The 9,954-nt window shown below is 46.1% G+C and overlaps 1 protein-coding gene across 1 annotated transcript in view; it reads right to left on the bottom strand.

The window, feature by feature from the left end:
- Window positions 1-2,239: 2,239 nt before the first annotated feature.
- Window positions 2,240-9,954, bottom strand: part of CUNH2orf83 (chromosome unknown C2orf83 homolog) — a 23,572-nt gene continuing 15,857 nt past the window's right edge. Inside the window, 2 exon segments of the mRNA XM_037738769.1 lie at window positions 2,240-2,500; window positions 4,342-4,430. Coding sequence (XP_037594697.1) covers window positions 2,240-2,500; window positions 4,342-4,430 — 350 coding nt within the window.

The raw sequence follows: 9,954 nt of genomic DNA, 5'->3' as shown, positions 1-9,954 counted from the left end.
TTGTCATTAAAGGTTTATCTTTGTGTTTATTTTGGTTTGAACATATCTCATATCCTAGAAAATCTTAACTTCTCTGAGAGTCTTTGGTGGATAGGCAGTGATAGTGGAGCAAGTTGAAGACCCTGAGAGTAGCTTCCTGCCTCTACTGTTTGTGCCCTTCAGTTACCAAACAGAATATTTGAAAGTCTGGATTCTCTCTATAGTTTGTATTCAATTTTGAGATGGCAGGTTCCTTTAAAAATAGACAAGCTGGGCTGTGCTCAGTGGCTCACACCTGCAATCCCAGTACTTCGGGAGGCCGAGGAGGGCAGATCACTTGAGGTTGGGAGTTCAAGACCAGCCTGGCCAACATGGCAAAACCCCATCCTACTAAAAATACAAAAAAATTAGCTGGGCCTGGTGGCACACACCTGTAATCCCAGCTACTCATGAAGCTGAGGCAGGAGAATTGCTTGAACTCAGGAGACAGAGGTTGTGCCTAGCTGAGATTGTGCCACTGCACTCCAGCCTAGGAGACAAAGCGAAACTCCATCAAAAAAAAAAAAAAAATTGACAAATTTCCTGAATGCATTCAAAATCCTGTTTTATTCACAAAGAACCAATTCAAACAAATTTTCAGAAACACATCTATTTGCAAGATGTAGGTGACTACATTTGCTTTAGATTTCCATCTGCTGGGGTCATTTACTCTGTGCCTGGAGGGCAGAGTTCCACCCTTTCTTAGAAGCCTAGTTTTTACCACCCGCTACCACACCATAAATTCAGCCAACAGTGCACATTTAGCGCTTTGGTATTAGCGGTTTCGCTTTTACATTTCCCTAACCACAAAATTAAAGCCATCAGGTTGTACTGGCTGAGTAGGCATGGATGAATATTGGATTTGGGATTTATCTTAGCTCTCCTGACTTTCTTGTATCCACTTTGGGCCTCACTTCTTGTTTTCAAGTCAATTGCTTTTTGCTTTTCTGTCTAAATTAATTTAACCATGATTAGAGTATTGTTAAGGCTTATGGTTTTGTTCTAATTCGTTTCAGTTATTACTTAATAATTTGAACTGTGATTTATGTTTTCATTCATTTTTTATTTTTCAATTCATAAGCCTAAGGGGCCTTGTGATGAGAATAATCTAATCTGTGTCCTTTTGCCAGACAAGTGAATCCATTTCTGGTAGAAAAACCATTTTTGTGTGTGTAGGGTTTTTTTTTTTTATACCTAGAGAGAAAAGTAGACAATAATTAGATAATCCTCAATAATTATCATTCACTTGGAAGATATAAATTGAAAGGCAAAAAATGTTTTATGACTCAGACCATGAGTAGTCTTTAGAAGCATTAACAATTTTTAGAAGAAACTTCTTTCTGTTGACCAGTGCTCATCAAGAGACTCCTAGACATAGGCTGGGCGTGGTGGCTCGCACCTGTAATCCCAGCACTTTGGGAGGCTGAGGTGGGCAGATCACTTGAGGTCAAGAGTTTGAGACCAGCCTGGCCAACGTGGTAAAACTTCATCTCTACAAAAAATACAAAAATTAGCCAGGCATGGTGGCATATACCTATAATCCCAGCTACTTGGGAGGGTGAGGCACGAGAATTGCTTGAACCCGGGAGGTGGAGGTTGCAGAGAGCCAAGATGGCACCATTGCACTCCAGCCTGAGCAATGGAGCGAGATTCTGTCAGAGAGAGAGAGAGAGAGAGAGAGATTGAGAGAGAGAGAGATTGAGATAGAGAGAGAGAGAGAAATTCCTAGATAAAAAGGCAGGTTTGGCAGAGTGTGGTGGCTCACGCCTGTAATCCCAACACTTTGGGAGGCCGAGGTGGGCAAATCACCTGAGGTTGGGAGTTTGACACCAGCCTGACCAACATGAAGAAAACCCATCTCTACTAAAAACACAAAATTAGCTGGGCATGGTGTATGCCTGTAATCCCAGCTACTTGGGAGGCTGAGGCAGGAGAGTCACTTGAACCCACAAGAGGGAGGTTGCAGTGAGCCTAGATCACAACATTGCACTCCAACCCGGGCAACAAGAGTGAAACTCCATCTCGGTAAATAAGTAAATGGATGAATGCACATTTAAGGGGGTGAGACCAGTTCAGAGAGGGAACACACCGTGCTGTGGACTGCCTTTGAATGGGATGCATTGTGCACAAAGAATTATAATTCTAGGCAAATTGTGGTACTTGCCATGGTGTCACTGTCAGAGGTGGGAAGCTAGTCCCCCTGAAACCATCTAGAATGGCTTCAGAGCACTGGATCTTGTGGCTTCTTGTTCCCTGTGGGCTTTTCATTCCATGCTCCCTCCCTCACAAGTGGTCTGCTTAGGGCAGTGTCGGGGAGAGTTTCAGGCTGAAGCTTGTGCAGCTGTGTGGCGGAGGCCCCAGCCCACAGGGCGAAGGTCAGCTCCCATGTCAGTACAGAAAGTTTCCTCATCCCTGGGTCCCGAGGCCCTACTTTCTCCCTGCTAGTATCCTCACTTGGTTTGCAAATCCCTGTAAGTCCTACCTATAAATTCACTGACAGTGGTCAGGCTCCATGGCTCATGCCTGTAATCCCAGTGCTTTGGGAGACCGAGGTGGGCGGATCACCTGAGGTCGGGAGTTAGTCTGGCCAACATGGAGAAACCCCGTCTCTACTAAAAATACAAAAATAGCTGGGCATGGTGGAGCATGCCTGTAATTCCAGCTACTTGGGAGACTGACGCAGGAGAATGGCTTGAACCCGTGAGGCGGAGGTTGCCGTGAGGTGAGATCGTGCCATTGCACTCCAGTCTGGCCGACAAGAGCGAAACTCCATCTAGAAAGAAAGGAAAGAAGAAAGAAAGAAAGAAAGAAAGAAAGAAAGAAAGAAAGAAAGAAAGAGAAAGAAAGAGAAAGAAAGAGAAAGAAAAGAAAGAGAAAGAAAGAGAAAGAAAGAGAAAGAAAGAAAGAAAGGAAGGAAGGAAGGAAGAAGGAAAGGAAGGAAGGAAGGAAGGAAAGAGAGAGAAAGAAAGAAAGAAAGGGAAAGAGAGAAAGAGAGAGAATGAAAGAAAAGAAGAAAGAAAGAGAGAGAGAAAGAAAGAAAGAAGAAAGAAAGAAAAAGAAAGAAAGAAAGAAAAGAAAGAAAGAAAGAAAGAAAGAGAAAGAAAGAAAGAAAGAAAGAAAGAAAATTCCTCTACCTACAGTAAGGGACAATTGACTACATTTGTGCTAATTATTCAGACGACCTAAACCAAGACTGAAATTCACACCTGGATTACAGGGAGGTACCTACAGCCACTCCTCTGCTGAGGTGAGATGCAGACAGATGCCCCTGTGCACTGCATTGTAAGTTTCACACATCCCTCCCAGGTGAGCCCCAGCGTGGTATGTTTAGCCCCTGCCACAGGTTCTGCTCTCTGCCCTCCCCTGACTGAGACCCAGTAACATTCAGATGCCCTGATGGATGCCCCTGCACCTCTTGTTCGTATATTCCACCCTGGCCCCCGTGAGCGAGCCCGTGGGTCCTCTCTCCCTGTCTGCCTGGCTGAGACCGCTCCCCCAGTGCTGCCTCCCATGTGACGCTCCTCTTGGTGTGCAGTGACGCCATCTCTCTAGGACCTGCGAGTGGAATACACCATTTTCCTGAACCTCTCCTTTGTCTCTTCTTTTTTTATTTTTATTTTTTGTGTTTTTATTTTGAGATGGAGTCTCTGTTGCCCAGGCTGGGGTGCAATGGTGCAATCTCGGCTCACTGCAACCTCTGCCTCCCAGGTTCAAGCAGTTATCCTACCTCAGCTTCTCAAGTAGCCGGGACTACAGGCACATGCCACCACACTCAGCTAACTTTTGTATATATATTTTTAGTAGAGTTGGGGTTTCACCATATTGGTCAGGCTGGTCTTGAACTCCTGATCTCAGGTGATCCACCCACCTTGGCCTTGCAAAGTGCTGGGATTACAGGCATGAGTCACTGTGCCCAGCCTTCTTTGTCTCTTCTTGTGGCCGTGCCTGATGGACCAACTGACTATCTCATAGCATATGTGTGTGTGTGTGTATACACACACACACACACACACACACACACACACACACATCACAAACCACACACCAGGCCACCTAGGCTCTTTTTTCACAAATCGATGTCAACACGAGTAATGACACCCAGTAAATCCTGGCAGACAGCCACGTTTCTATTTACACCAACTGAAAAACTCACATTTTCAGCGAGTGGGACAAGAGGGGCAAGTGCCTAAAAAGTGTTGGATCTTGGTGGCAGGAAAAGCCACATGTCCCAGAATTATGCCCATTGGATTGGTCAACATTATGTGTGGGGAAAGTGACTTGAGGGGTCCTCAGTGAGGAAAAGCGGTTGTCCCTTGCCTTAGCCTAAGCCAGATGAACTGGTGCTTCTCCCCTGAGCCTACTCTTCCAGCTGCGAACAATCATAAGGGAGGGGGCAGTTCTACAGGTGAAGCCTGGGAGGGAAGAATGAGTGAGAGGATGGGGCCCCAGAGGTAAATCCTAAAGGCTGAGAGTAACTAAGGGGCTTTGGGTAGCCTGAGGGTACCGGAGGTTCAGGGCTCTTGGAGCTGGAACGGGAAATAGAAGCAGAGCCAGGTGAGTGCCCAAAACCACCTTGTCAACTTCGACTTTGGGGTCTCATCTTACACCCACTCTGAACCCTCTTTTCTGAATTACAAGGTGGAAGGAAAACTGTCTTTCTGTGACAGTGTCTTCCCTCTTTGGAAATCTTACACGCATTCGATTCATGTTTCCTTTAGTTATAACGCTCATTTGGTCAGTTCAACCTGTTTTAGTTTCTATCCAGAGTCAAACTCTGCTTAGAGTAAGAAGGAAACACCCTGAATGGCCCTTGTGAGGCTGGTGGAAGAATGACCGTCACCTGGAGACCCACCCAAGGAGCCTGGCTTCCCTCGGTCCCTGCCCCACTGCTCACCCAAGTTGGTATTCCCCACTCTCTGCCTTATTTCCCGCTCACTTTGCTGCTAAACCAGCCACAATAAATTAAGACTCTGGAGTCTACACAGCAAAGAGTCGGGGATCTCTATGGAAAAATGAGCAGAAGGGGTGTTTGGGGACATTTTTTATTGTGTATGGGATGCTCTCAGTAGGATGTATGATTATTTTGATTCTAATGCTGATATTCTCACATTACAACTGAAAGGTAATTTTGTGGTTTGAAGTGGCTGATACCACAGACTTCCATGATACCTGACAGGGCTAAGAGCCAAATTTCATCATTGCTCAAATGTGATCAGGCTTCTAAATGATAGTATGACCATTTGGAGTCTGAACAGGTATTTCTGACTCCAGACTTCTGTTTCTAAGACTCTGACAAGAGAAATTTGGGGAAAGTTTTGGTTTATGATAAACGAAGTGTCAGGCTGAGGATGTGCCCTAGTCCCTTCATTCTTTACAAAACCCACAATGGATTAATCATCCACGAATCTGTGTGTCTATCGTAAACAATTTATATTATTTTTTATTCTTTGATTTATCTTTTGAGATAAAACTCATTTTTTCCCCATGGACAGACAATTTAGAGACTGGAAAGAACAAAAAAGACAGCTCTTTGAGAATGATTTAGTATAATTTATTAAGATAGGTGTTGCTTTGTGTATTCAAATATACCTAGGCAGTGGTAAAAACAGCACATCAATGAAGGCAACCTTAGAGGCATTTCAGGAAGGTCTAACATTAACTGCCTTGACTCCATTTTGTTGAGGTCATGACTTGAATTGTAATCCACATAGAAGGCTGCATGGTTACTACTTCTGTTGGTGATGATTAAATGCAGGCAGAATCCCAAAAACTATAGAAATGTGAAATACTCACGGGCAGGTGACAGGTTCAGGCCATGCTTGTGTCCTATTAGTCAATGGCAGACAGATGGTGAAAGCTTACCTACAGCAGTGACCTGCAGCAGCTGCCAGAGGCTGGGGCCCGCCTAGCAGCAGCATTGCTTCTGGCAGCAGCACTTTTGCTGGCAGCATCCCTTCTGCTGGCAACAGCCCTTCCCACAGCCGCAGCCACACGAGCTGCAGGTGCGGCGGCAGCAGCAGATCACGGGCGTGCTGCAGCAGCCCCCACAGCAGCCGCGGCAGCAGGGGCAGCAGCTGGAGCAGCAGCCCACCCGGTAACACCTGCAGGTGGTGCAGCTGCCACAGCCACCACCACAGCCACCACCACAGCCACCACAGCCGCCACCACAGCCGCCACCACAGCCACCACAGCCACCGCAGCCACCACCACAGCCACCACAACCACAGCAACCCATGGTGTCAGTAGAGAGGATGCAGATGAAGTGAGAAGGGAGGACTCAGGAGAAGGTGAGGAGGTCTGATGCTTCCTTCTGCTGGGGGAGGCCCTTATATACCAACTCTGGGGAGAGGAGGGGGAAGACACATGACCACTTCCTTGTTGTCATTTGACTTGACGTACACGGAAGAATCTCTCCATCTCATATTGGCCATCCTTTTAGACATCTTTGTTTTCACTACATTTTTGGTTTTGTTTATTTTTTTCTCATAAAACCATAAGTTAAAAAGGCCTGAAAGTTCCAGGGAAGCATTCTGAGAGCTGGAGTGTGGTGATGTAATTCTTGGTCTGGTTCATGGTAACCATAGTAATGACAGCCTTCTCCTTCTTCCTAAGAGGTCTGGGGAATAAGTGCCATGGGCACAGGTCCATGAGTTGTTGGCAGGGCTTACAAACCCCACACAGCACCAGGCAGCCCCTGGACTGAACAATCTGAGCGCTTCTCAGTAATAGGTACAGTGATATGGAAGGCACAGTCCCTGACTTCAAAGGGCTTGCAATAGTGAGTAACACTGCAAGCTGGGAGGTGAAATGGCCACAGATTCAAAGGTCACTGCCAAAGTCAGAGGCCATCATCCCATTTATAAGCCAGTGAAGGCGCTGGGGCTGCCTTCTCTCCTTATTTGAGGCACATCATTGTGATTTGTCTTCTGTACACCAGGTCTTAGTGGTTATTTCAAAAGCAGAAATCAGTCATCTCAGGAGTCTGCATTCTGGTGACGTAATTCTTGGTCTGGTTGATGTAGCCTCCACCTACCAGTTTCAAGCTATCCTCCTGCCTCAGCCTCTCGAGTAGCAGGGATTACGGGCATGTATCACCATGCCTGCCTGATTTTTGTATTTTTAGTAGAGACAGAGTTTCGCCACGTTGGCCAGGCTGGTCTCGAACTCCTAAGTTCAGGCAATCCTCCTGCCTCAGCCTCCCGAAGTGCTGGGATGACAGGAGTGAGCCACCTCGCCCAGCCAGGAATTCATTTTTGTCTTTGATTAGGTGATGTCAGTTGATGGCTGAGATAAACAAATCTGCTTAATAGCCTGGCCTGGGCTCCCTAGAGGCAGGCTCTAGGGCTATTTAGAGAGTGCAGGGTGGGAACATTGAGGGATGTATGGTCCAGAGGTCAGAGGCTTGCTGAGCCGAATGAAGGCCCAACATGGGAAGGAAAGGAGTTTATGGCTTTAAGAAGAAGCCTGTGGCTGTGGATCGTGGTGGGGTTTGAGAGTTTGTGACCAACAGGAGCCTGTAAAAAAGGCAAGAAAAATTTGAGTGCAAGCAAGGTCTTCTCCACGCCTGCTGATGGAGAGGCTTCTGGTGATTAGTCAGCGCTCAGTAGACAGTAGTCAGCATCTCTGCCCAGGCTTCATTTGTAACAAACTCAAAAGCCTGTTTTCCCAACTCGGTAAAATTGCTCTTCAGAAATTTGAGGAAGAGAAAGCGCTATTACGTCCCTATGACTGATTACAATTGTTTATTAATGACCCCAAGTGGTCAGTGTGGTCTTTGGACTAAAGAGAGCATTTTCAACTTGTCAGAGAGTTGCATGAACTGGGGTGACGGGCACAGTGGAGCTAGAGATATGTGAATAGGTTTGAAGTTATTAACATGGCAGAAGCAACAGAATTTGGTGAAAGACTAGAAATGGAACTGAGAAAAGAAAGATTCAGGCCAGGTGTGGTGGCTCACACCTGTAATCCCAGAACTTTGGAAGGACAAGGGAGGCATATCACAAGGTCAGCAGATCAAGACCATCCTGGCCAGCATGGTGAAAGCCGGTCTGTACTGAAAATACAAAACCCAGTCTCTACTGAAAATACAGGCATGGTGGTGCATGCCTGTAGTCCCAGCTACTCGGGAAGCTGAGGCAGGAGAATCGCTTGAACCAGGGAGGCGGAGGTTGCAATGAGCTGAGATTGTGCCACTGTACTCCAGCCTGGCGACAGAGGCTCCATCTCAAAAAAATAAAGATTCAAAGACAGTTTTTAACATGGGTTCATATCTTGATGGATATGGCACAGTGGAGGAAAATGCAGTTTTTTTTCTGATGGAGAGTTGGTGATCAGGCAGGGAAGATTATGACTTGAGTCTGGAGTATGTGACGTTGGAGGTGTCTCTGAAACCATAATGGGAGAAGATGGAATGGAGAGTGGTGATTGATGGATTTGGAGTCCGCAGGAGAGTCTGAGCTGGAGACACCGGTGGAGGAACTAACCCAGGGATACACAGGAGGAAATCCACACCCTGGGTGGGAATGTGAGCTCTCAGGGAGGGAGGACAGAGTGAGAAGGGAAGGGGGTGTTGCTTCAATCCTTATCACAGGCAATTGTGAGGGGTAACAAAAAAGAAACAAAAGTCATTTACTATAAAGAGCCCTTCAGAAATAGAGCTGAGAAGTGAGCATTTTTATAAAAACTTCGTGTTCCATTTGGATGCTCTTATTTACCCTTTTCCATCTCGGGAATTTCCATGAAAGCAGGGTGATTTCCTGGAGAGAAGCCATTGCAGAGAGATGGAAAAGCAGCTTGCAGCAACCTTGAGTCCCGGCTTAACCTGAAGTCTCAAGGATTCAACTGGTTCTGAGAAAATGAAGAGCCTCTCCTACATGTTAGCATCTCTTGGCTTGCTTGTAATCTGGTTTTAACAGAGACAAGTGAAAATTAGTAAATGTTTTGGGTCAAAGATAGTCCTTAAGGATGTAAACAAGGAATAGTCCCAGATAACCTTATCATGGAAACTGCAGTAGCAACAAGAAGGAAGTGATCACTGGTCATGTGTCATGGGTCACTCCCTCTTCCTTTTCCCAAGATGGAACATAAGGGCCTCCCCCAGTAGAAGGAGGCATCGACTCCCCTCACCTCTCCTGAAACCTCTCTCCTCACTTCATTCGAGTCTTCCCTACTGACAGCATGGATTGCTGTGGTTGTGGTGGCCGTGGTGGCCGTGGTGGTGGCTGTGGTGGCTGCGGTGGCCGTGGTGTCCTGTAGGTAAGACACCCATCCTTCCCATCCTGTCTGGTCTCTCCCTCCTCTCTGGCCTTGAAGGCTGTTGCTGTTTTTCTTTGATGTTTCATGCCTTTCCATCTGAAAAGTTTCCAAACTAATAGGAACCATCTCATAGAAAAATATGAAAGCAGCGCAGCACCTGTGTAACTGTCCAAGTCACTGACCTTGGGGAAATGAAATCAGCTCCTCGTGTTTGGTGTGATGGAGGTGCTCATGGCTATGCAGCTCTGTCTTAGTTCCACTTTTCCCATCAGCATGCAATACTTCTTTTGTTTTTTGCTTTTGTGTTCTTAGTTATCATATAACATTGTTCAAATTTCCCGATAAAATAAACTAAGGGTCCATAAAATTTCTCCTTCTGTCTTCCATTTGATCACACTGAATCCTCGTTTGTCTGTTCAGAAACTGGAGAGATACTTTATCTTTTCTATATTTGAACAAAGTTTTTGAAACACTTGTGCCCTGGCTTATATCTGTAATCCCATCACTTTGGGAGGCCAAGACAGGAGAGTCCAGGAGTTCAAGACCAACCTGGGCAACATGGCAAGACCCCCGTTTCTACAAAAAGTACAAAAATTAGCCAGATGTACAATAGCAAAGACCTGGAACCAACCCAAATGCCCATTGACGATAGACTGGATAGGGAAAATGTGGCACATATAC

The sequence above is a fragment of the Cebus imitator genome, unplaced genomic scaffold, assembly GCF_001604975.1.
Source record: "Cebus imitator isolate Cc_AM_T3 unplaced genomic scaffold, Cebus_imitator-1.0 Scaffold57, whole genome shotgun sequence".
NCBI classification, from domain to species: Eukaryota; Metazoa; Chordata; class Mammalia; order Primates; family Cebidae; genus Cebus; species Cebus imitator.
This window is presented reverse-complemented; position numbering and strand designations above follow the sequence as displayed.